This window comes from Columba livia, chromosome 26 (genome assembly GCF_036013475.1).
Source record: "Columba livia isolate bColLiv1 breed racing homer chromosome 26, bColLiv1.pat.W.v2, whole genome shotgun sequence".
In the NCBI taxonomy this organism is placed as follows: Eukaryota; Metazoa; Chordata; class Aves; order Columbiformes; family Columbidae; genus Columba; species Columba livia.
The window spans coordinates 3,650,109-3,675,015 of record NC_088627.1 but is presented as its reverse complement, the minus strand read 5'-3'; the positions used below and the strand labels follow the sequence as shown (position 1 = coordinate 3,675,015).

Here is a 24,907-nt window from a genome sequence, read left to right as displayed (position 1 = left end):
GCAGGAGGGACGGTGCTGCCGTTGCCCCTTTCCCAGCCGCTCCCCGGGGATCTGGCTCATGGAGTGGGTGGCTTCACACCGGTTTGTGCTGCAGGACGGTGCCGTGCCGGGGGGTTCGGTGCCTCTGGTTCAAAGACCTTGTTGCCAGCCCCTCCCCAGGTGCCCCAGCAGTGGGGGATGCTCGGGCTGCGCCGCTGCAGGAAATGCTCGTCACCAACCTGGCTGCGAATTGAGGGGTTATTTTTGAGACTTGAGGACAGGAGGTACCGGGGACCGTGCTCAGGGTTCGGCAGCCCCCATGTCTCCATCCTACCCCATCTCCCGACCCCCTACAGCACTGTGCGGGGGGCAGGAGGGACCCCAGGGGTGGCGCCAGCCAGGGATGGCAACACAAAAGCAAGCGCTGGGTTTGCTGTTGGCTTTTTCCCTTCCTCCACTAGTGCCAAACCCTTTACAAAAGCAGTTGCCTCCTGGGGATTCAACTTTCACAGAAGCAATTTTTTACAAGTGGTGCCAAGGAAGGTGTGGGGTGACCCAAGGATCATTTTGGGTGCTGCTTCCCATTCCAACAGGACACAGGGAGACCCCCATGTGCACCCCAAGGCTGGGGCACAGCCCAGGGCCTGGTTACGATCCCCACCGCTCCTTGCCAATGGCACCCGTGGTGCTGGCAAGCACAATGAGAACGGGGCTGCATGGCTGCCCCTGGGAAATGTCCCTGCCAGGGTGGATGCTGCATCTCGTGCTGCCATCACGGTGCCCCTCCAGCTGCCGCAGCCCCCCCGGTGCAGCTGGGCTTCCTGCCCGTGTCTCCGCAGAGCAGCCGGCAGGTACCTGCGGCTTCACGTTTGATCGCAAAAGCCAAAACAATAGTGTTGTGGTTGTTCTGCTCTGAGCTGCCTCCAAAAACACAGACAGGGCTGGCAGCCTGGCGGGGTCGCAATGTGTCCCTTTGCTGTCACTGCAGCTCTTGGGGTCTGGGGTGACCTGGTGGTGATGAGCAAAGAGAGGGCTGTGAGGTGCAGGATGGGTCCCACAACTTGTGTAGGATCCAAGGTGGTCGGGGACAGCTGGTGCACAGTCACCACCCACCTGCTTATACTGAGCGCTAGGGAGGGGACAACACAGGGGACAGGGGGGGCTCAGCTAGCTGGTGACAAACCCGTGCTCATTGCTGGCCCCCCGCAGCACATCCCCAGCCCATGGATGTGCTCGCCGACCAGCCGAGGGCTCAGCATCCCCTGGTCCCTGGGGATCAGTGGCACCCAGCGCAGGGACCCTGGGTGCTGGGGATGGCAGGAAGCCATCGGGGTTTGTCACTAGCTCTTGCGGTTGTGCGCGAGCTGTGAACCAGCTTCTCTAGAGTTTGCTCATGAGGCAGGAAACCAGGGCAGGCAGCGGCGGGGAGCGCGCGCCCGCGCGCGGGGGGCTCGTCTCCGCTCCCCAGAGGGTCATCGCGCTCCTGCCGGGGATGGCGAGGACGTGAGTGGGGACAGCGCCTTCCCCCGCACCGCTGGGCCATGGCAGTGTGAGACCCGCTGCTCCTCGCCTCGCGGCCAACAGGTAACGGGGACCTGGGGGTGAGAGGGTTTGTACCCTATGGGTGGGAGCTGGGGGCACCCGGGTGCTCGCAGAGGTTGGGGGGTCCTGTTGTATTTGCTGAGGTTGCCCCGCGGAGGGATGGAAATGGGGGTTTGGGCTCGTCACTGTGGGGGGATGCAAGAGGTGGGGAGATGTGAGCAATGCGGGGAGCAGGGCTGTGCTCCCCACTCCCCTGTGGCCTCCCAGTTGGGGTGACAGCTGCTGTCCCAATGTCATCTGCCCACCTGGGGGGTCCCTCCTGGGGTGGGAGCAACGGTCCCCTCGCAGGGCTCTCCCTGACCCCCTATTTCCAGGGCAAAGCGTGGGTTTTGTCCCCATGGCCAGGCTTTCACTGTGGGTGAGAGCAGCTTAGGGACAGGCAGCGGTTTAGGGTTGGTCTGTGGGGTCCACTGCCTGGTTTAGGGGAGCCAAACACTGAGATCTGCTGGGTTTTAGTGTCGTCTCAGGGCAAACACTTCCCTGCTCTGATGGCAGCTTTGAGGCCACGGTCCTTCGTGTCTCTTTGTGCTATGCCAGCACAGGGCTGACCATCTGGGTCACAGCTGGCTTGGGGACATCTGGGGCACCCCCATGAGCCTTGTAGAGCATCAAGGCCAAGGTCAGCCCAGCCTCACACCCGCCCACACTTGTGAACAGACCAACCAGCCCCAGCCATAGAAGTGCGTGAGGAAGGACCAGCGCAGGGCAGCTCCTCTGGAAAGCACCGGTAGGTCCAGAGATGCTCCCGAGCATCACCGGGGAGAGGCACAGCCATGGTTGTGTGAGGACATGCGTGCACACCCATGCAGATGCTTTCCCAGGGACACAGTGGGGCAGGGGGTGCCTACACATCCCTCCCCACCAACCTTCGCACGAGAAATTCGGTTGCACAGATGCAAGTCACAAAACGTGACTTCAAACGCCCCGATCCACCGGTGCGGCCCTCGCACCGCGCAGGTGAAACGGCTGCTCGGTGGAAATTACGCTGTGGCTTGAGAACAGAGGGAAAAAAAGGCACAATAGCAGCACCTCCCTCCCCACCCCAGCTTTGGGCAGGAAGGAAAAAACATCTCCTGGCACCGCTCGCCTTTGGTGAAGGCATTTGAAGGGCTGGGGGCAGGTTTGGGAGAGCGGGGCTTCTCTGAGGGGTTGTTGGCACCCGGTGCCTGCGGAAACCCCAAAGAGCCCCCAATGCTGCTGGGCAGAGCCAGGGAAGAAAGAATTTTGGGGTCCAGGTGTTGGTGGGGAGAAATCCTGGTGTCGTAGGCGTGGGGGATTCTGCAGAAGAGCTTTTTCCAGGGCTGTGGGCTGCCCTTTTGTGTGATGCACCGCTGACGCTCCCAGATCCGTGCCATGCGTGGCTTTCACGGGAAGGCAAGAAAACCCACGCGGCACTGGTGGCATCGCCGCCATGGTGCTGGGGACCCTGGGGCGCAGCTCTGTGCCGATTGGTGTCACCGTGGCCAAGTCTGATGCTTGAGGTTGGGGGGTCCTTAGTTTTTTAAGGTCGGCGGCTGAGGACAAGGGATCCTTGAGCAGGGATGGGGAGTAAAGGACATCCCTGATGCAGGAGAAACAGAAGCGCAGTGACAGGGTGAATGCACAGGCCGGGGGGGCCCAAAGAGAGCCTGGGGGGGAGAAGGAAATCGGAGGTGACAGAGCGTGGGTGGGAGAGCGCTCACATCCGCCTCTGACCCCAAGGAGCCGCTTTTAGGGCCGGGGAGGTGTCCGATCCAGCCAAACCTTGTAAGGCACACGTTGCAGGGCCGTGCAAGGATGTTTCAGTTGCTAATGAGATATTTGTGATGAGATTGTTGTCTAGATGGAGAACGTAGGGATCAGCCCAAGGGCTGCAGGGTGGGAGAGGGCTAGGAAGGGGCAGCCTCAGGCTGGGGACTAATTGCCTTCAGTGGTTTTAATTAACAAAGCCAGATCAGAATTAGGAGGAAAGATGGCTGGTGATAGTCAGGGGATGCCCCCAGTTCAACAGAGGACCTGGGGAGCGTGCAGGACAAGCCCTATGGTTTGGGACACAGGGATGGGGATGCACTGGAGCTGGGGGAGAGACAGGCCTGGGGGTACGAACTGGGGTGTACAAATGGGGGGTACAAACCTTCCCTCCCCACCTCTTCCCCCCGACAGCCACCATGGGCTGCTGCTGCAGCTCGGACTACGACGAGGACTGGATTGAGAACATCGACATTTGCGAGCACTGCAACTACCCCATCGAGCCCAACAACAAGCGCCAGGTGAGGAGGGGGCGAGTGGACCCCCCATCCCAGTGGCCAAACGCCTCCTTAGGTGGCCCTGTGGTGGCCAAACCCTGGGAAGATGAGGGCTCACAGGGCTCCCTGTCCTGTTGCAGAAGCTGATCCGCAACAACTCCGAGGTGCAAGACCCTCTGGTGTCCTACGAGGCCACGTCTCCGCCATGCTCCCCCCTGCAAGGTGAGGTCCGGCCTCGGCGGGGGGTGGCTGTGGACACCCCCCCAGTTGGCCACGGCCACCCTGTCGCTCCGCTTGTCCTCCCAGATAAGCTGGTGGTGGCCCTGTACAACTACGAGCCCAAGCACGATGGGGACCTGGGGCTGCAGAAGGGCGAGAAGCTCCGTATCCTGGAAGAGTGAGCGAGCTGATGGTGTCCCAGCACCCGGCTTGACCCCGCGGATCCCCGTCCAGCGTCCCAGTGCTGCTGGGGGGTCCGTGCGGGGTCCCGGCAGCTGGGGGTGTCTCACCTCGCTGTGTCCTTGCAGGAGCGGGGAGTGGTGGAAGGCGCAGTCGCTCACCACCGGCCAGGAGGGTTTGATCCCTTACAACTTCGTGGCCACAGTGAACAGCCTGGAGCCCGAGCCGTGAGTAGGGGTTGAGTAGGGGTTGAGTAGGAGCCGTGCCGTGGCAGGAGTTGTGCTGGTGGAGAGGGAAGGTGCAAGGAGCATCCCCTGAAGTGCCGGTGGGCAAAGTTGCCCTGAGTCCCCCCCAGCACTAACCCTGTCCCGTGTTCCCAGGTGGTTCTTCAAAAACATCAGCCGCAAGGATGCGGAGCGGCAGCTCTTGGCTTCGGGCAACACACACGGCTCCTTCCTCATCCGGGAGAGTGAGACCTCCAAAGGTACCGCCTCATGGGACCCACCAGCATCTCCTGCTGCAGGCGCTGGGAAAGGCCCTGGGAAGCACAGGAGTGTGGGGGTCCCACACCCACATGGCCCCCATCTCCTCAGGCTCCTACTCGTTGTCGGTGAGGGACTTTGACCAGAATCAGGGCGAGACGGTGAAGCACTACAAGATCCGCAACATGGACAACGGGGGGTACTACATCTCCCCCCGCGTCACCTTCAGCAGCTTGCACGAGCTGGTGGAGTATTACACACGTGTGTACCGTGCAGGGGCTGGTCCTACCTGTGGGTGGGGAATGGGATGGGGATGGAAATGGGATGGGGATGAGAATGGGGATGAGGATAAGGATTGGGATGGGATAGGGTTGGGGATAAGGATTGGAAAGAGATGAGGATAAGGGTCGGGATGGGGAGAGGTGAAGATGGGAATGGGATAGGTTGGGAAGGGATGAGGATAAGGATTGGGATGGGATGGAGATGAGCATAAGGGTGGGGATGGGATGAGGAGTGGGATGGGTTGGGAAGGGGTGGGGATAAGGATTGGGATCGGAAGGAATAAGGATGGGAATGGGATAAGGTGGGATGGGGTGAGGGTGGGATGGGACAGGATGGGATGAGCAGGACACACTGCTGCGCATGTCTCAGCAAAGCACCAGCCTGTGCCAGGCACCCCGTGCCCCTGCCCACACTCACGCTGGGCTCTGCCTGTCCCCGTGCCGCAGGCAGCTCGGATGGGCTGTGCACCCGTCTCGGCAAACCCTGCCGGACCCAGAAACCGCAGAAGCCGTGGTGGCAGGACGAGTGGGAGGTGCCGCGGGAGTCCCTGAAGCTGGTGGAGAAGCTGGGAGCAGGGCAGTTTGGAGAAGTCTGGATGGGTGAGTCAGGGTGAAACTGGGGAGTCTCCTCTGCAGGGACATTGCCCTCGGTGTGGCTGTCGGTGCCACGCTGGTGGTGGCCCAACTGCAAAAGCAGCTCCTGCTCCCTGGGTGCCCTGGACCAGGGTCACTGCCTTGGCTCCCATGGGTGCTGGCTGTGGGACAGGGTTCCTGGCTGGCTTCTCAGAAAGGGCTGTTGGGCGTTGGAACAGGCTGCTCAGGGCAGTGGTGGAGTCACCATCCCTGGAGGGTTGGACAGACAGAGATGAGGTTCTCAGGGACATGGGGCAGTGCCAGGGGCGGGTTAATGTTTGGACTTGATCTTGAGGGGCTTTCCCAACCAAAAATGATGATTCTCTGATCTCTCCACAGGTTTCTACAATGGCCACACCAAGGTGGCTATCAAAAACCTGAAGCAGGGCAGCATGTCGCCCAGCGCCTTCCTGGCAGAGGCAAACCTCATGAAGAACCTGCAGCACCCGCGGCTGGTGCGGCTCTACGCCGTGGTGACCAAGGAGCCCATCTACATCATCACTGAGTACATGGAGAAGGGTGAGGGCACCCAGGCGTGCTCCTTCGGCGTTCCCATCCAGCGGTGTATCTGCTCACTGCTGAGACCTGTTGCCTTAATCACAGAATTATTTTGGTTGGAAAAGACCATCAAAATCATAGAGTCCAACCATTAACCCACCCCGGCACTGCCCCATGTCCTGAGAACCTCATGTCCGTCTGTCCAGCCCTCCAGGGCTGGTGACTCCAGCACTGCCCTGGGCAGCCTGTTCCAATGCCCCACAGCCCTTTGGGGAAGAAATTGTTCCTAAATTCAACCTCAACCTCCCCTGGGCAACTTGAGGCCGTTTCCTCTGGTCCTGGCGCTTGTTCCTTGGGAGAAGGCTCCAACCCCTCCTCTTTCATTGCAGGCAGCCTCGTGGATTTCCTCAAGACCTCAGAAGGAGTCAAGCTCAGCATCAACAAACTGCTGGACATGGCCGCGCAGGTGAGGGGGTCAGAGCCACCGGGAGGCTCTGCCGGAGCTGCCCTGCTTGGGCTGGCAGCTGTTAATTGCAATTAATTTATCCAAACGACAGATCGCTGAGGGCATGGCCTTCATCGAGGCCAAGAACTACATCCACCGCGACCTGCGGGCCGCCAACATCCTCGTGTCCGACACCCTGTGCTGCAAAATCGCCGACTTCGGGCTGGCGCGTCTCATCGAGGACAACGAGTACACGGCTCGCGAGGGTGCGTCCCCCACTGCCCGGACCCCACGTGTGCCCCCGCTGAGCCCCGCTCTTGGGGTGCACACAGCTTGGGGACACGGGAGGATCACACCCCCCCAGGTCTCTTTTGGGGTTCCCCGCAGTGCCCGGGGCTGCAGGACTGTGTGTACCCCAGGGAAGGGGAACAGGGGGGGTTCAGATACCCTTCTCCCCCCTCCATCTCTGTCCCCACCCTGTTTTCAGTGGGGTGACAGCCCTATCTGGTGGCTACTGCAGGAACAGGCGAGCTGGCCCGTGCCAGGGGCTCAGTAGCCAGACACACAGCAGGGGCTGGGGGGGCACTGGCTGCCACCAAGCCCAGCTTGTCCCCAGGCTGCCTCAGGGTTGTCACATCACGTTAAACAGAGACAGAAGTTTCCAGCTCAGCAGTAACGTTTTATTTTCTCATTTTATTTTCTCCCCTCCTGCTGCTTCCCAGGGGCTAAATTCCCCATCAAGTGGACAGCGCCGGAAGCAATTAATTACGGGACATTCACCATCAAGTCCGACGTCTGGTCGTTCGGCATCCTGCTGACCGAGATCGTCACCTACGGCCGGATCCCGTATCCAGGTCAGGATTTCCCAGCAGCTGCGCGGCAGAAGGGCTGGAACACACACGCAAGCGCACACCCGCGAGCGTGTGCATGCACTCCCGCACACACGGCCCCCTTGGCTCCCTTCCCTGCCAGCCCGCGACGGTTCCAACCGCTTCCCCGTGCACGTGGCCAGCCCAGAACCCACCAGGGTTTCAGAGGGAGGAATCGCTGAAAGTCAGGGGTTGAAGGGCCCTGGAAAGCCCATCCAGTGCAATCCCCCCATGGAGCAGGAACACCCAGATGAGGTTACACAGGAAGGTGTCCAGGCGGGTTGGAATGTCTGCACAGAAGGAGACTCCACAACCCCCCTGGGCAGCCTGGGCCAGGCTCTGCCACCCTCACCCCAACAAGTTTCTTCTCATCTTTAAGTGGAACCTCCTGTGTTCCAGTTTGCACCCATTGCCCCTTGTCCTGTCACTGGTTGTCACCAGAAGAGCCTGGCTCCATCCTCCTGACACTCCCCCTTTCCATATTGATCCCCAGGAATGAGTCCCCCCTCAGTCTCCTCTTGTCCAGCTCCAGAGCCCCAGCTCCCTCAGCATTTTGGGGAAGGAGGTTTCCCTGCGGGATTTGCAAACAAACCCATTGCCGCTCGCGTTGTCCTCGCAGGGATGACCAACCCCGAGGTGATTCAGAACCTGGAGCGCGGGTACCGCATGCCGCAGCCCGACAACTGCCCGCCGGAGCTGTACGAACTGATGAGGCAGTGCTGGAAGGAGAGACCCGAGGAACGTCCCACCTTCGAGTACATGAAGAGCGTGCTGGAGGACTTCTTCACCGCCACCGAGGGCCAGTACCAGCCCCAGCCGTGAGCATGCCCCCGTGTTGGGGTGCTGGGGGTACCCCCCGGTGCCTGGTCCCCACAGACTCTGTTCGCATCGCTGCCTGGACCTCGGCTGTAAAGATTTGAAGCGCTTCAGATCTTTGGAGTGGCAGGTTTCGTTCCCCCCAAGAAGATGATGGACAACCAAAGCCAAGATGGGGCTCCACATTGCGGAGGGCTAGTGTGGGGGGCTACAAAGGAGCCGTGTGGGTGCTGACCGGTGTCCCTGGGGCAAATCCAGCCCCACACGGGGCCACCCCGACCCCTGCAGCCCTGAGCGGGGGGGACTCGCCTCTTCATTCACCCCCAATGATGCCAGGGACACCCTACAAGCAATGGCAGCCCCAGTCCTTGGTGTTTGCAGGAGCTGCCCTGGAACGGCCACCGCGGTTTGGGGAAATTGAGGCCACCATGATGATGCTCTCGGGGGCACCCGGCGGTGTCAGCCCCCCATGGCCCCACTCTCACCCACCCCGGGTGGGACAAGTCGGGGTTGGGGTCCTGCTGGAGGCATCTACCGTGTCCCCCCCGCCGCCAAATGGTTCAGCCCCCACCTGGCGTCCCCCCCGTCCCCCCGAGAATGGTTCCTCCCCGCCCACCTGGACCCTCTCCCCGTTGGCTCCCCCCGCTCCCCAGCGATGGTGCAGTCCGCCCCCCCTCCCCGCCTCAGTGGTACAGCCCAAGCACCCCGCGGCTCCCCCTATCCTGCTAGCTCCCCCGCGCCCGCTCCCTCCCGCCGCCGCGATTTCCTATTGGCCGGCGAGAGGGAGGGGGCGGTGCGTCCCTCTCCGATAGGCTGGGCGCCTCGCCGGTAGGCGGGGTGGCGGGGCCCGGGCCCCGGGGCGGGCCGGGTTGGGTTGCACGGTGCGGCGCGGCGGTAGGGTCTGTCGCTGTGGGGAGGCAGGAAAATGGCGCTGACGCAGGGGACCAAGCGGAAAGTCTGCTATTACTACGACGGTGAGGGGCTGCGGGGCAATCGACGGGGGCGACCACGGGGATCGCAGGGTCGGGGGATGGGCGGTCCCGAGGCGGGGGGAGGGGATGAGGGGGCAGCTGGGGTGGGGGAGGGGAGAGCAGTGGGGGGGTAATGGGGATAACTGGGAAGGTAATGGGGGTCACTGGGGATGGGGGGTGAGGGGTTGGCTGGATGAGGGTAGTAGTGGGTCATTGGAGGACATGAGGGGTGGCAGCTGCTCTAAGGGGGGGTTAAGGGTAGTGAGGGGTCACTGGGAAATGGGGGGGCTGGGGGGCTGCCCTGAGAGTGGTGAGAGGGGTAATGGGGGGTCAGTGGGGGCAGGGAGCAATAGGGACATATATATGGGGCAGGATTATGGGGGGAGTGCAGCGGGGTTGGGAATGGGGGACACTGGGGGGCATGGGAGGGATATGGGGGAGCAGTGGAGAGGAAGAGGGAAGAGTGGGGGGGAGATGGGGAGCAGGACTGGTGGGAGAAGAGGGTAGGATGGGAGATCTGGGGACTTTGGAAAGGCTGTGGAGGGGCCAGGAGGCTTTGGGAGCCTCTCTGGGAGGCTGCAGGAGGGTTCTGGGAGGATGGGGACACTGGGGAGGTGCTGGGGGACACTGGGGAGGTGCTGGGGGACACTGGGGAGGTGCTGGGACACTGGGGAGGTGCTGTGGGACAGAACAGGCTGCGGGAGGTGAAACCTGGAGCTGCGCTGGGAGGAAGAGTCGCTCCTGGAGCTCCCGCGTTGCTGTCAGGCAGGGGACAGAGCCCAAGGTGTTGGGAGCCAGAGCGGCTGCGTGGCTGTTTGTGGGGAGATCCTGTGTGTAGGAGCATTGTTTAGTTCTGGCTCTGAACTTGGCTGGATTATGGACTGGATTCATTTTTTTTTTCCTTTTTACGAGGCTGGGGAAGCGCTGATTTGGGCTCTATAGTCATCCCATGGGCGTAGGGAAGTAATGGGGTGGTCGAGCTGGCCAAATCCCAGGTTGGGTGTCTTGTGCGACTTCCCTGCTCCTACCCCATAATCCTGTGGGAGAAATCACAGTCGCTCACATCCCCCTCCTCTTTGGAGGGGCAACTTGGTGCCCTGGTGATGGGCGAGCTCATTTTTAATAGAGTCTGTGATCACTCTCGGTGAAAGGTACCATTCAATTCTCTATTTCGTTGTGGTTTTTAGGCTGTGAAATAAAATAAAAACTTTTTCTTGCTACTTTTCCCTCTAAATGGGTGTGTTCAGTGCTCAAGCAGTAAAATATAGTTTTAAAAACTGCTGTATATTCCAGGCGTATAGTGAAGGCTTTTATTTCTCTAGAAAGGTAACTCTAAGCGGTAGGTTTGTAAGTCGTAATGACAGTTGTGACTCAGACGGTGTCTTTGGGAGGGCAGGGCGAGGAGGAGTCTGGATCAGAGCTCTGGGTGCAGCAAAACTGAGCTCGATTTCACCACTCAAGCGATCCCTGTGCAGCACCTGTCATTTCAAAACGTGCAAGGGGATGATGGAGCCCAGGCCCTAAACCGCCTGGTTTAAACTTGCAGGGGTGCCAGGATGCCGTATGTGCGCACACGCCTGGATGTTGAAAGAAAATGGTCTCTGTGTCCAAACTTATCCCTGTCCTTAGAATATAATGCGTTCACAAAGCAGCTTGTCAGTTTGAGAACAAGCTAGAGTCTTTAAAAGCACACCAGGATGTCTTAAATATGAAATAAGCAGTTCACAGAATCACAGAATCAACTGGGTTGGAAAAGCCCTCAGAGATCATCCAGTCCAACCCTTGGTCCAACTCCAGTCCGTTGACTAGATCATGGCACTAAGTGCCATGTCCAGTCTCAGTTTAAAAACCTCCAGGGCCGGTGAGTCCAGCACCTCCCTGGGCAGCCATTCCAATGCCTGACCACTCTCTCTGCAAAGAATTGCTTTCTAATCTCCAGCCTCAATTTCCCCGGGCAGAGTTGAAGCCCATGGCCCCTTGTCCTATTGCTGATGCCTGGGAGAAGAGCCCAATCCCCACCTGGCTAGAACTGCCCTTCAGGTAGTTCTAGAGAGTGCTGAGCTCAGCTCTAAGCCTCCTCTTCTCCAGACTGAACAAGCCCAGCTCCCTCAGCCTCTCCCCATAGGGCTTGTGTTCCAGTCCCTTCCCCAGTCTTGTTGCTCTTCTCTGGACCCGCTCCAGCACTTCAATCTCTTTCCTGAGCTGAGGGGCCCAGAACTGAACACAACACTCCAGGTGTGGCCTCCCCAATGCAGAGCACAGGGGAAGGATCACTGCCCTTGGCCTGCTGACCACGCTGTTTTTGATACAGGACAGTTGTTTTGTTTGAAAATGCTAAGCGGAGAAGCCATCCTTGTAGTCTTCATTGCAAGGTAGCTGCATGAAGTCAGCGTTACTCTTGTCGATAGCTGATTTACTCTGGTGAGGATTTAGTGCCTTGTTTCCCACTGTCTTTTCAAGTAGCTGGCAAACACCCACAGCATGTCCTGGGCTGAAAGTGCTTTTATTGCTGGGAAAGGCAAAACCTGCAGTTGTGGGAGGCCAGTTTGGTGGGGTCTTTTATTTTCCACACAGGGACCTTAGGGCAGCACAATCTGGTGCAGTAACTCCCTGAAAGGCGGTCCCTGGGTGCTGTTTGGGGTGGTGTGCAGGTCTCTTCCTCCAGCCACAGATTTCAGATGGGGAAGGGTCTGGGTGGGTTGCAGAGGTTGGGGAAAAGGTAATCAGGTATCATAAGGATCCTTCGTGGAAATCCTGAGGGTGTGTGCAAGGCTTTGAACTTGAACAGGAACTTCTTTATTAGCTCCCTATGCAGGGACTTGCAGCCCAGGGTGCAATGATGGTGATTTCTCAAAGCTTCCTGTAGTTTTGTGCTTGTATTTTCTAGATGCGGTCTTGAGCATCTCTTACTGAGGTCCCTAAAGCTTGATGTAACCTGATTTTACTGTAGGGATAGTTCCCTCAGTAGAATCCCCATTTCACTGTTGTGCTATGGACAGGTAAACTCCATCAGCAGAATTGTTTGGGTGTAGGTTTTGCACCGTTTGCATCTACTTTGACTGAAAATAGGGTCGTGTCCGCAGGAGGGAAGTCTGCAGCCGTGTGCTGTGAGGAAGCAGTAGTTTCTCCTGAATGTTAAGCTCGGTGATGAAATATTAATACTGAGTCACCAGCCAGACCGGATTGGGTCTCCTGCTTCCTAAACCGATGGGGAGTTCAACTACATTAACAACTTGGTCTGGTTTCCCGAGAAAACGAGGCTTACGTGATGCTGCTGCTGCTGAGTCTGTGCCTCTCGCAGCCAAATCAGGCAGGAGGCAGAAATCTGAAAGTTAAATTTCACTTATTTTCATGAAAATAAGTACCCTGGGAGAAGAAAAACCCACCTTAGGTTGCGGTGCTGACCGTGGGAGAGCGCAGCACGAGCTCAGCTTTTGCTGGGTAGGGGAAAATCCGCGTGGGGAGATGTTTGCACGAAGGTAACTTCATTAACGCTGGTGCTCATCAGGTGCGTCTGCGTGGGTGTGCGGTTGGTAGGGACTGCGATTTTTTGGGATGATTTCAAGCAATAATAACGGGTGAAAATGATCGAGAAGCTGTAAAATTACAGCTGTGCTGGTGGTGGCTTATTGACAGAATTAGCTGCTTTGTATCTCATTTCTGTTGGGTAAATAGTAAGAAACTGAGGCGGAGAGGCTACGTGCTGCGTCCGATGAGTCACCGTCTGAGCCGGGATTAAACCTGCGTCCTCTTGGCCTGTGGGTTTCTGCTCGGAGCGTGGTTGTGTTGCTGGTGAGCTCTGTAAATGTGAGACCCCGAACCGCCTGGAGAGGACACTGCAGAGCTGGAGAGTGGAGCCCAGAGCTCCTGCCCAAGAAAGCTGCAGCTCCCCCCTTAACTCGGGACTATACCTGGAATCCCTTCCCCAGAACCAGCGTTACAACATTCCCTGTCTGACCATACCCTGATTTCCAAATATCTGTCTTATTTATAGGGATAAACTTTTCTAAATCCGTGGAGACACTTGTGACCCTGTCCCCTGCGAACAGGTGTCCAGATAAAATGATCAGCTCCGATTCTCTTTGAAGGAATTTGGAGCTTTTCCTGCTATAACAAAATCCTTTCTGCTCCCAGGTGATGTTGGAAACTACTATTATGGCCAAGGACACCCAATGAAACCTCACAGGATCCGGATGACCCACAACCTGCTGCTGAACTACGGCCTCTACAGGAAGATGGAGATATATGTAAGTATAGAACTGGTCATGGTGGAGAAAAACATCTCTGAAGGACTTGTCAGGGTTTTAATTTTGACGCTTCAGACTCATTTTTGCTGTTGATAAGCCAAAGAGGAAAGGAAAACACGACCAGTTGTGCTGACGTATTTCTGTTTTCTTCTGGTTGCTTGTAGTGAGATGTTCTTTGCTTCAGATAACCCGTGGAGACTGGAAAATTGCCTTTCTCCTTGTAACTTAAATACTTCTTTGTCTAGATAAGTAATACACTCCAGTGTCTGGTAATGGCATTTTTGCCTTTGAAAATGAGTGTCTCTTGGTTAATGCTGCTGGTTTGAGGTTTTTTGCTGTAAATCTGGGGAATAATCTGAGATGGGAAGTGGGAATGGTGGAGGTGTGTTGCAAAACAAGCCTTGCTCTTTTTTCCCTTGCAGCGCCCTCACAAGGCAAACGCAGAAGAAATGACCAAGTACCACAGTGACGACTACATAAAATTTCTGAGGTCTATTCGCCCAGATAACATGTCTGAGTACAGCAAGCAGATGCAGAGATGTAAGATACGCGTGTAGTTCCTGCCAGTGTTAAAATGTGTGGTTCTGGGGAATCCTAGGCCAACTATAGAGCTTTGTGATAAAGAGAGTAGGAAGAGCCATGGGAAATTGTCTTCCCTCTGACTTCGTTTTGGATTTTTCTGGTAAATCCAGTGTTTTAAAAATGGGTTCGGATGACTCAACTACTCCATTTATGAGCTGCTTTTGTGCTATTGCTTGTATTTAACCAGAGGTATTGAGGTGGGAAAGGCTGGTGTAATTTAAAACAAACAAACAAAACCCCCTCAACTCACCAATTGTCCGAAACCTGCAGTAATACTGAAGGATTTTCAGTACAGTGGCAGTTTGGAAGTGGGGAAGGGTTGAGATGCACAATGATACCTGCCCACTTTGTGTTCGAATGGTTTATTTTGCGACCTAATCTCTTCATCTGACCTCTCCAGTCCATGGAAAGACTCTCTAATGGTGGCTTTAATGCTATAGAAACCTTTTTTTGATCTCTCTGCAACTCTGAGCTGATGTTCTTTGGCAATGGCTGCGGTAAACGAGGATTCTAGCAAGTATAGATGAATAGGGGGGAATGCTCAAGGTTTATTTAAACAGTATTTTGGTCTTGCAGAAAAAAAGTTGTTGTCCCACAGGGTTAATTTATATGGAGTAAGTGTTATATCCAATTTAGAAGAAATATGGGCCTCGAGTCTGAAGTAGAGACACTTGGAAGTCTGGTGTGAGCTGAAGGGGACAGATGTTAAGGCACAAGCACACGGGTAATGTGGTTCATGAGTAATATGCATTGAAAGATTTCCCACAGTAAATGATATGCCCTAATATACCAAATGACATACACCAAAGTACATATTTACACAAACTGAACTGTTTACCCCTGAAGCAGATATGGCTCATAAACGCCCACTCTGGTAGTCACTGTTTCTCTGCTGTACTTCCACGGAACTATTTTTACCCAAAGGAGACAAAATATTAAAATGAATCTGAAACATGCAGAGGCCAGAGCTTTTTTTGGGAAGACCCATCTGTAACCCAAAGGGCAAGAGGTTTAATTTGGTGTCACGGGAAGGATGCAGGATGCGGTGATTTGAAGTCTCCTCGCTTCCAGCCATCTCTTTGAGTTCATTATTCAAAGTCGGCCCGTTTCCGTGCCCTGCTGAAACAATTGGAAAGTGGGAACAATCGTTTCCTTCTGTTGTCCTTGTAGAGATCCCTGTCCTGAACTGGGACCATTCAGACTCCCTAATCACACAGGCTTTGTGGACACTGTGCACTGACCAGTTTCTAGTGCTGTTTGTGCCCTTCTCACAGCAGAAAACATTACAGAAATACAGATTATCTTTTTGCTTGTTTGTAAAAAGCAGATGTTGCAAAATCTAGGTTAAAACCGCATCTTTTGTTACTGTTTTTGTTGTTAATCTTGAAACTGTTACAGTAGAAATTTATCCAGGCCAAAACCACTGCTGAGAACTTAAAAACCGACTGTTCCATGTGAAGTAAATGTACAAAGTGTAACAGAACAGATATGGACGTAAACTTCTTGTTCCATAGGAAGCACTATTTGCCATCTCCCCACGTTCTCCTGGTTGCTTTCTCAGCTCCTCGTCAGCAGGAAACAGGAGCAAAAACCTTTCCCGTGTGCTGTGGGGAGTGAAATGGAGCTCGGTGTCGGCTCCGTCATCAGAAACGGCGCTATTCCCCCAAAATGGGGGGTGGCGAGGGGTGCTGGCCCCCGTTTGGCACAACCTGTGGTGACCAGAGTAGAACCTGGTAAATGTGGCGTCTCCAGGAGCGCTGCTGGCGTTGCTTCTAAAACCACGTGTCGGTATCACGCAGCTCTTACCAACAGCATCTCCTCTCCACCCGCCCATTTTCCGATGTGACCGGCTGGTTTTGACACCCCCGGCAGCGCAATCGATACATGATGTGTTGCTCTCCTGGGACCTGCTTATACAAGTTGGGAGCATCGTCAGGTCGATCGCATTAACATCTTACTATTTGTGCATGGTATTCTGTTGTTTAAAATGTTTAATCGCTTAGCTGGTTACCTTTTAAATCAGCGCGTGGGTATAAGCTTTGCCATTCATTTGTGGCTTTGTCTTACTAACTCTCTTTTAATTCTTTTCCAGTTAACGTTGGGGAAGACTGCCCTGTGTTTGATGGGTTGTTTGAGTTCTGCCAGCTCTCTGCTGGGGGCTCCGTTGGTACGTTCACAAGTCATGCGTTCTTTTTCTATTCAGCAGATGTACGTCATGTTGTTCTGTCTAGGAAATAAATTGTAGGTGGTGGTGGGGAAGCCCTGTGAACCTGTTTCTGATTTCCTTAATAATTAGATCTAGATTTCTTCCCATGTGAGAGTTCACACCTTGCGTATCGATGGATCCCTCTACATTTGCTAAGTGTATCTTCACTGGTCCGAGATACTTCACTGAATGTGTGCAGGACTCTGTATAACAACATTGCCAGTGATAGCGTTAAAACCACAGCAGCAACAGGGGTTTAATTTAAAAAAATCAATTTACAGGGGAAAAAAAAGGTTGTAAAAACCTTGCCCTGGGCAAACGTAACCTGGAAAGGATAGAAAAGGGTTACTTTATCTGGTGTTTTTAACAAAAAGCCTCTGTCTCTGGACAAGAGGCAAAACAACCTGAAAGCTTTCAGTACGCTAACATTTAAAATGCTTTCACTATTTTGGGTGTTGCAGAACTGTGTTAACTGTGCATGGGAGGTAGAGCTTTGTGGCTGCTACTCCCACAATGACATCGAGAACTCTTTATTTCCTGTAACACGGTTCGGCAGTACGCACAGATACTGACGGCAGCGTTTTTTGAGGTAGCTGCGCTCTCTGGTCCCACGGCGCTGGATTCCACAGAATATATCATTTGCTTTGATCCTGGGAGACTTGCAAAATTAGCAGAAAGTTTATGAAGGGGCTGGGGGCAGAGAACTTCCTTTGCCTTAATGCATATTCAGTGAATGACCTAAATAGATGTTGGATAAAACCTTTCATTACAATCTTTTGTTCAGGGCGCTGAGGAATCTAGACTTGTCTTCAGCTGTGGGCCCAGCTGGGATGCTCTGGACTCGTTTGTGCAGATTTTGTGCTCTGGGGCAGAAGTAGGAAGCGGTGAAAAGCGCTTGCAGGCAAAGCAGAGGCTGCATTTCTCTGCCTTTTGTTAGTTTGTTGAGACACCCAGTATTAAACCCTTGGGGTTGTGCTTTGTAAAGTCCCCAAACACCCACATGAGCCATGATGTGATCGTGAGGGACCAAGTGCTTTGCCCCTTGGTCTTCGTCGTGGAGCCTTTGCTCTCGTGTTAACGTTTTGTAATTCTTCTCCCAACAGCCAGTGCTGTGAAGCTGAACAAGCAACAGACGGATATTGCTGTGAATTGGGCGGGGGGCCTTCACCACGCTAAAAAATCAGAAGCTTCTGGCTTCTGTTATGTCAACGATATCGTCTTGGCTATCTTGGAGCTCCTAAAGTACGGGCAGTACTATTTACCCCTTTGTGTCCATCCTGCTGCGTTTCTTCTGATTCCTTAGCGCTTTCTTTCCAGTCTTCTCTTTTTGTTGCTTTTTTTAAGCTGTGTTTTCCCAGGGGGGCTTAATGAGCTCCCTTTTGGGATGCAGTACCCTCTCTCCTGAAGGATGGTGGCACCGTGCAGGAGGCAGAAGGCTTGGAGCGTCGTGTGGTTGCTCTTAGACCCTTCTCTCTACCACACACCCTGGAAAAGGGAGCGCAGCTGTAACATCTGACAGCTTTTGGCTCAAGGCAAACCTCAGTGGGAGGCTTGGGTATAAAAATGCAGTCTCTTGGCTGACTCTGAATAAACGGGGCTGAGTCTGCCTTCAAAGAGCAGTCGCAGCAGCAAAAGCCACTTCATTTTCCTCTGCGGTTGCGTTCCATTGCTGACCAAAGCCCTTGGCTGTTCTCCGCAGCTCGTTTGCTGGTCGGCTCCAGAGAGCGAGCTGGCTGGGAGCTCTGCAGCCCGGGGCTTAGCAGCGATTCCTCGCTCTCCTCCCATCTGCTCTGCTGGTTTCTGCTCTGAAGAAACGCAATAGTTTGACTCCGTTCTCCTCCTAGGTATCACCAGAGAGTGCTGTACATCGACATTGATATTCACCACGGAGACGGCGTGGAGGAGGCTTTTTATACCACGGACCGCGTCATGACCGTGTCCTTCCATAAGTACGGGGAATACTTCCCAGGAACAGGGGACCTACGGGTGAGGAGGAAGGCTTAGCAGAAAATTACCCTGAAACTTGGTCTTTTCCATCTGTTTGCGGTCATACTAGTTTAACCAAAATCGCTGCTCTCCTGGGTTTTCCTGCTCTCAAAGTGGGATCCTTTTTCTGAGGGCAAAGGTGTTGTTCCTGTGATTGTGGCCTGTACAGTAATAAAACCGAGTCTCTTAGCAGCCTTCTGGTGAGATTACGCTCAGAAGTGACTCTGTAGATACTTGCAAGTTGTGTTTGGTCACAGAAGCTTTTGTGTGAAAGGTTACGAGGGAGTACTTGTGTGTGTGTTGGTTTATCTTGGTGGCATTTCCTCCTATGAGTCAGTTCTGCCCAGTAATGAATCGCGGTGTTAGCTGGCACTCTTTCTAGTCAGATACAGGTGTGGTTCACTCTGTGCCTTCTGACAATGCTGCTCTCAGCGTTGAAAGGTTCTTTACCTTTTTTAATGTGCTTTTTAGTGGAGTTACCTTTTTCTGATCTAAATTCTCCTGTCTTCCACTTGCGAGCTGCATTTGTTCAGCCCTGCCCAGAGTTCGGCGCTGGTGATGTGAACTTGCGTGCAGCTGCAGCATTTTCCCCCGTTGCAGCCAATCTGCAGCATAAATGAAAATTTTTTTTTAATAAAACACTTGGGTATGGGAGAGATAATGGAAATGTGAATATGTATGTCTTATTTTAAAGTAAAAATAGATTCCTGCAGTTATGAGACTGCGTGGTCAGCCCACACTGGCATTTTGGGGCTGTTACACTGATGGAATCCCAGACTTTCCTTCCCGATTTGGGGCACAGTTGATGTTCCCTAGTGACTTGTGGTCTCTCCTGTCTTTAATAGGATATTGGTGCAGGCAAAGGCAAGTACTATGCTGTCAACTATCCCCTCCGGGACGGAATCGATGATGAGTCCTACGAAGCGATATTCAAGCCGGTAAGTGAAGACATCTTTGCTGAGTGACTCTTTGTGGATCACGCTTTGTCACTGGGTGGCTCATGGAGCTGTTCTTTGGGGAGAATAATTCCTTTTTCTGCGATATGGCCCTTCGCAGGCTGTATTCCTCCCTCACAATCGCAGCCTGTCGTCAGTAAGCTGCTCTTTGTTAGAGCCTCGCTGTTACCAATGTCGGGGATCCAGCAGCTGTGGGCACACCAGGGATGTCCTCGTGTCACTTGCTGACATGGGCATCGCTGTGTTGCTGTGACACTGCCCTGCGGAGAGCATGTAACAACGAGTTTCTTGTTTAGGTGATATCCAAAGTGATGGAGACGTTCCAGCCTAGCGCAGTTGTCTTGCAGTGCGGGTCGGACTCTCTGTCAGGTGACAGGCTGGGTTGTTTTAATCTGACCATCAAAGGTAAGAATACCATACAGTGCTGAACCAGCATAACTGATATAATTTGATTTCATTAAGAAGTTTGTTCCTCTGACCTTTTCCTCCCACTGCTTTTGCTGCAGGTCATGCTAAGTGTGTGGAGTTTGTAAAAAGTTTTAATTTGCCTATGCTGATGCTGGGAGGAGGTGGCTACACGATCCGCAACGTGGCTAGATGCTGGACCTATGAGACTGCCGTGGCTTTGGACACTGAAATTCCCAATGGTAATTCTCCCCTGGAGCCTTTGAAGCAAAACTAAGGGACAACACCACTCCAGTAAAACAGCTCAGGCAATTGTGTTGCTGCGGGATGGGCAGCAAGCGTGAGATGTTCCATTGGCTCTTGGTTGTTACTGCAGAAGGGCTTTTGGATGCCCTGATTTGCAGTAGCTGGTTTTATTTGCGTTCTAGTCCTGTAGTTCTCCCCTCCAGCAAAAGGTACCCTGAAAACTTTTGTGTTTGCTGGTAGTGTTTAACTGTTAAGCTTTTAACTGCACAGTTGCTAAGTTGTCTGCTTTCATATGAATTTGGGCTGGGGAAGCTTTGGCCCCTGTGCTTAGGTAGATGCCGTTGTGCTTTCCTGTAGAATTACAATGCATTTGTGGTATTTTATCACCACTCCAGTGGTAATTTGATGTTTATTCCTTTTTAACTTGCCCGCAGAGCTTCCATATAATGACTATTTTGAGTACTTTGGCCCGGACTTTAAGCTTCACATCAGTCCCTCGAACATGACTAACCAGAACACCAATGAGTACCTCGAGAAGATTAAGTAAGTGTTTGCTCCTCTTTGCGAGACCGACACCTTGTAGCGGGGGCTTCGCGCTGATGGAGACTTTCCTCTCCTGGCTCTAGGCAACGTCTGTTTGAGAACCTGCGCATGCTGCCGCACGCCCCTGGGGTCCAGATGCAGCCGATTCCCGAGGACGCAGTTCAGGAAGACAGCGGAGATGAAGAGGAAGAAGATCCTGAGAAGCGCATTTCAAGTACGTGCTTGTCTCTGGCGTAATCGCGTTACCCGGCTGCAGCTCGTGATCGTTGTGAGCCTGTGGGTGCCAAAGCCGAGCGGGATCAGTTAGCTGGGGAAGTAGCTGGGTTACTTTAATTAATAAAGACAGGCAGATATATAACTTAGATAGATCTTAATTCTGGAGTCACACACAGAATCCCAAAATGTCAGGGGTTGAAGGGCCCTGGAAAGCTCATGCAGTGCAATCCCCCCATGGAGCAGGAACACCCAGATGAGGTTACACAGGAAGGTGTCCAGGCGGGTTGGAATGTCTGCACAGAAGGAGACTCCACAACCTCCCTGGGCAGCCTGGGCCAGGCTCTGCCACCCTCACCCCAACAAGTTTCTGCTCATATTTAAGCGGAACCTCCTGTGTTCCAGTTTGCACCCATTGCCCCTTGTCCTGTCACTGGTTGTCACCAGAAGAGCCTGGCTCCATCCTCCTGACACTCCCCCTTTCCATATTGATCCCCAGGAATGAGTCCCCCCTCAGTCTCCTCTTGTCCAGCTCCAGAGCCCCAGCTCCCTCAGCCTTTCCTCACACGGGAGATGTTCCACTCCCTCCAGCATCTTGGTGGCTGCGCTGGACTCTCTCCAGCAGTTCCCTGTCCTGCTGGAACTGAGGGGCCACAACTGGACACAATATTCCAGGTGTGGTCTCCCCAGGGCAGAGCAGAGGGGCAGGAGAACCTCTCTGACCTACTGACCACCCCCTTCTAACCCACCCCAGGTACCATTGGCTTCCTGGCCACAAGGGCCCAGTGCTGGCTCATGCTCATCCTGCTTCAGTTTGAATCTATCCCCAGCTTTCTGACTGATTTTGTAAAATGCTCAGCAGTGCAGGGCTGATAGATTTCTTTTCCCGTGGAAAACCGACAGTTCTGCCAGCTGATTTCCATAAAGGGAGAACCTAGGCTTTAATGTGAGAATTTAAACAGTTCCTGTGATGTAGGTGCTATGGCAGAACACAGAGACTGTCGGGTTTGATCCCGAGTTGTTTTCCACAGTGAAGACGCAGGTTTATATCCAGATTGGCTGATGGCCTTTAGATCTGGCAGACAGATTTTCTCGGTAGAGGTTGATTAACCTGCTTACGCTGTCAAGTCTACACACTGTGCCTAATCCAAGTCGTACATGTGATCGTGGATCTTAGGCAGGAGCAGTTAGGGATGATGAGTTAAAAGATCCAGCAAGTAGAAAGATAAAGTGTTTTTATCATGGCCTAATTCTGACTTAACATAGGCTTGTTAGTTCATTCCAGCGAGTAGATGTTAGTGCTCGGTGTCTCCTGACTTCTAAATCTGCTGAAACAACCTCTTGTTCTCTTTGCATTCAGTCCGCAATTCTGATAAGAGAATATCCTGTGATGAAGAATTCTCCGACTCCGAAGACGAAGGGGAAGGAGGGCGCAAAAACGTCGCCAACTTTAAGAAAGCTAAACGTGTGAAGACAGAAGAGGAGAAGGAGGAGGAGGAGAAGAAAGGTGAGCAGGAGAGCGGGGCCTAGGAGCCCTCCCGGCTCTTCGGAGCTTTGCCCACCAGCTGTTTCCTACTGCACTACTGGGTGTCTTTATTTATATATATATTTTTCCCCCTAGATGAGAAAGAAGAGGAAAAACCAAAAGAGGAGAAAGCAGAACCCAAAGGGTGAGTGAAGTGAGCCCCGTGTCCTGGTGTGGTGATTAAATGGCTGTTCCATCTGCCCGTGTCCCCGGTGGGATGTTGCACAACTGGAGGGGTTGGAGGAGACAAGTGGACCTTGGGGTGGCTTCGCCACGGGCTCTTAACGGGAAAACGTTGCACGTGTCGATAACCACAAACGATAAAGCGCTGTGAGATCCCTCAGTGAAAGGGGCTTCAAAATACAGTGCCTTGGGTCAGTAACACACCACAAGTTCTAGATGAACATGGGCGATACAAGCAACTTAAGGCCGCAGCTCTGGCTCGTTATTCAATCTCGGGCACAGCCCAAGTTACTAATTTAAACCAGATTGTCCACTGTTTGCTTCCACAGGGTGAAGGAAGAGACAAAATCCACCTAAGATGGCTGCAGCTGGACAGGACGTGTCAGTGCGTAGTTGTCGTAGGTTTAGCTTCTCCGGTTGCCTCCCATTCCACAGGATTTATATTTTATATATGTTTCTGTATATATTTCTATATAAATATATAAATGACTTGAGAACTGTAAATTATTCCTCGCTGCACTCCGCTGGGAGCAGATAGGGAGGATTCTGCGGAGTCGACAGACCTGCACTGCCCAGATTTGGTGACTGGGACGTTTCACTCTTGCCTTCCACTGCCTCCTTAGTGTGTCTTTAGAAAAATCACTCCCTTTCTTTGCTCTCTCCTTTCAAATAACCGCCCTTGGAAACGAATAATTTAAGTAGAAGTAGTATCTGCATTTCAGGTTAGGTGGAAAGATGGCCATGAATTTTTTTTTGTCTTACTTATTTTGGATGGGAGAATACAAGTTCCCAAATGAAGCCTGTGAGAGACCGACTATTCCTTTGGTCTTCAGTTTGATTCCACCATGCAAGTAACTGCAAGCTGGTGCCGCTTCTCAGGGTCAAATAGTGCAGTTCTTGAATAGAGTTGGCTACCTCCCTGCAGCAAACTTGTGCAAAGAGACATGAAGCAGCTCAAAAACCAACCCGTCAAGCGCTTTAGTGAATCAGCCCGAGCGCAGAGCCGCAAAACGCAAAGTGAACATCACCCGCGTGTGGTGATGAAGGTTTTCCGCGGTCCTGCCGATCCAGCAGCATTAGGCACCTCGGGTGCGAGAAGGGATGAAGTGTTTATACCATTTTGTATAGCTGTGCCCCTCTGGGCCAGGGGGAGCGAGTTACTGCCCGTTTGGCCGCCTGCTTTGCTTTTCCCGCCCGTTCTGTCCTTTTTCGGCTCCGCTCTGTCCCCCGGGCTCAAACCACTGCGGCAATCCCCACCTTGTCTAAAGGGCAGGTTAGCAGAGCCCCCCGAAACCTCAAAACCACCTCTCTGAGGTTACAAGTCTTTCCAAATCGAATCTTTCCTCTCACGGCCAGTAAACACGGAGAACCTTTTGATCAGCCGTCTGAGCTGTTATCTTCACAAGGGAACAGCAGATGGGGCTCTGTGCGTTGTTCTAACTATTCCTCTCCCCACTCCCACACCTTATCCCACACCCCGAGCTCTTTTGTGACCAGAACTGGCTTTTCTTTGGTGTCTCCTTTTCCACAGCTGAGTTTTCGCTTGGCAGGAGTTTCGCAGGCGGTTTGGACTCGCTGCTCTCCTTTCTCAGGGGCATTCCTCTGTCCACCAGAGGGTTTGTAGCTCCCACAGAGCGCTGCTGATGGCTTCAACTCTAATAATGCTGCTAATTAACACAGGTTATTTTTTAAATGTTTTATTTTTTTAAATACTTCTCCCTTTTCCACCGTGAGGTTTTTTAGTCTCTTTGAACCTGAGTGACGTGTCGCTCCCACTCTTCAGTGTTTGTATGTGAAGCGAGAGAGATCAGTGTATCTTTGTGTCGGGTTGGGGGGGGGGAAACATTGTGGTTTTTTAAAGATGCTTTTATTTTGAATTTTGAGAATCTTTGTAATAAAACCAGTACATTTCTATGGGTGGTGTGTTTGTGCTGCTTCCTGCTGCAAGGAAACACTCCAGTGGGGTGGGGGTTTGGTTTTCAGAGCCATCGCTGCAAAAGGGCACAGTAGGTTGGTCATTATGTTGTAACATAGGACCCAACAACAACAAAATGACCCTTTCCCAAATTACAGCTGGGTTCTCATCCAGCAGCACTGATGCTAATTGGGGTCAGAGTCAAGCTGACAATTGATAGGGAGCAGCATTCATCTAGAAAAGGAATCGTAAGCATGAGAAGGGAATATCCATGTCCAACAGCAGGAAAATGAGGGGCTGCTTTTATCTCTTCCAAGGCACATCCCAGGAGAATATGGAGATCGCACAAAGAATCATGAGCAAAGAACCTAAGTGTTCTCTACCTCACATTCAAGTGAGAAAAAACATCTTTAATTAAGAGCAGGTTAATTCTGCAACTGAGTGGTGATCACAGCTAAAATGGACACAAAAGGTTCATAAGCCACATCTGCCGTATTCAGTAAAGAGCTTTGTGTGGCACAGTTGGCTTTCATTGCAGCAATAACCCTCCGGGAAGCCCCGGTTGTCCTCAGCAGAGCAGACAATTAACGCCCTTTCTCTCCTCCTCGAACAAAACCGGCTCCGCTCGACCAACGTGCCGCCGCATTCCTGCTCGCAGCGCTCTGTGAAATGGCTGCCGCGCCGCAGATGCGCCAGCCCC

At 53.3% G+C, this 24,907-nt stretch overlaps 2 protein-coding genes and 2 long non-coding RNA genes across 6 annotated transcripts; 3 read left to right on the top strand and 1 right to left on the bottom strand.

Annotated features, from left to right (window-relative positions):
* Nucleotides 1-92: 92 nt before the first annotated feature.
* Nucleotides 93-8,815, top strand: LCK (LCK proto-oncogene, Src family tyrosine kinase). Of its 3 annotated transcripts, none has more exons than XM_021297527.2 (13): nt 93-1,563; nt 3,724-3,830; nt 3,947-4,028; nt 4,113-4,203; nt 4,334-4,432; nt 4,586-4,689; nt 4,799-4,948; nt 5,416-5,568; nt 5,941-6,120; nt 6,489-6,565; nt 6,657-6,810; nt 7,267-7,398; nt 8,033-8,815. In XM_021297527.2, exons 2-13 carry the CDS (start codon nt 3,729-3,731, stop codon nt 8,233-8,235), a joined length of 1,527 nt encoding a protein of 508 aa, XP_021153202.2. In that variant the 5' UTR covers nt 93-1,563; nt 3,724-3,728; the 3' UTR covers nt 8,236-8,815. The 3 variants fall into 3 exon arrangements, with proteins under 3 accessions (XP_021153202.2, XP_064897791.1, XP_064897790.1); XM_065041719.1 differs by adding an exon at nt 2,239-2,308 and having other exon boundaries at nt 3,947-4,203; XM_065041718.1 differs by having other exon boundaries at nt 3,947-4,203.
* Nucleotides 7,203-8,134, bottom strand: LOC110364131 (uncharacterized). Its single transcript, XR_002422693.2, has 2 exons — nt 8,006-8,134; nt 7,203-7,432 (listed from the first exon to the last, which is right to left on the bottom strand). It is a non-coding gene; the product is annotated as an uncharacterized LOC110364131 (long non-coding RNA).
* A 251-nt stretch (nt 8,816-9,066) lies between the features above and the next one.
* Nucleotides 9,067-24,206, top strand: HDAC1 (histone deacetylase 1). The gene is made up of 14 exons (XM_065041723.1): nt 9,067-9,203; nt 13,335-13,447; nt 13,870-13,987; nt 16,122-16,196; nt 17,339-17,477; nt 18,080-18,221; nt 19,067-19,159; nt 19,474-19,582; nt 19,684-19,824; nt 20,263-20,371; nt 20,455-20,585; nt 21,945-22,091; nt 22,206-22,254; nt 22,622-24,206. Exons 1-14 carry the CDS (start codon nt 9,155-9,157, stop codon nt 22,647-22,649), a joined length of 1,443 nt encoding a protein of 480 aa, XP_064897795.1. The 5' UTR covers nt 9,067-9,154; the 3' UTR covers nt 22,650-24,206.
* On the top strand, nt 9,675-10,420 carry LOC135576432 (uncharacterized). The gene is made up of 2 exons (XR_010468168.1): nt 9,675-9,835; nt 9,876-10,420. It is a non-coding gene; the product is annotated as an uncharacterized LOC135576432 (long non-coding RNA).
* Nucleotides 24,207-24,907: the final 701 nt, after the last annotated feature.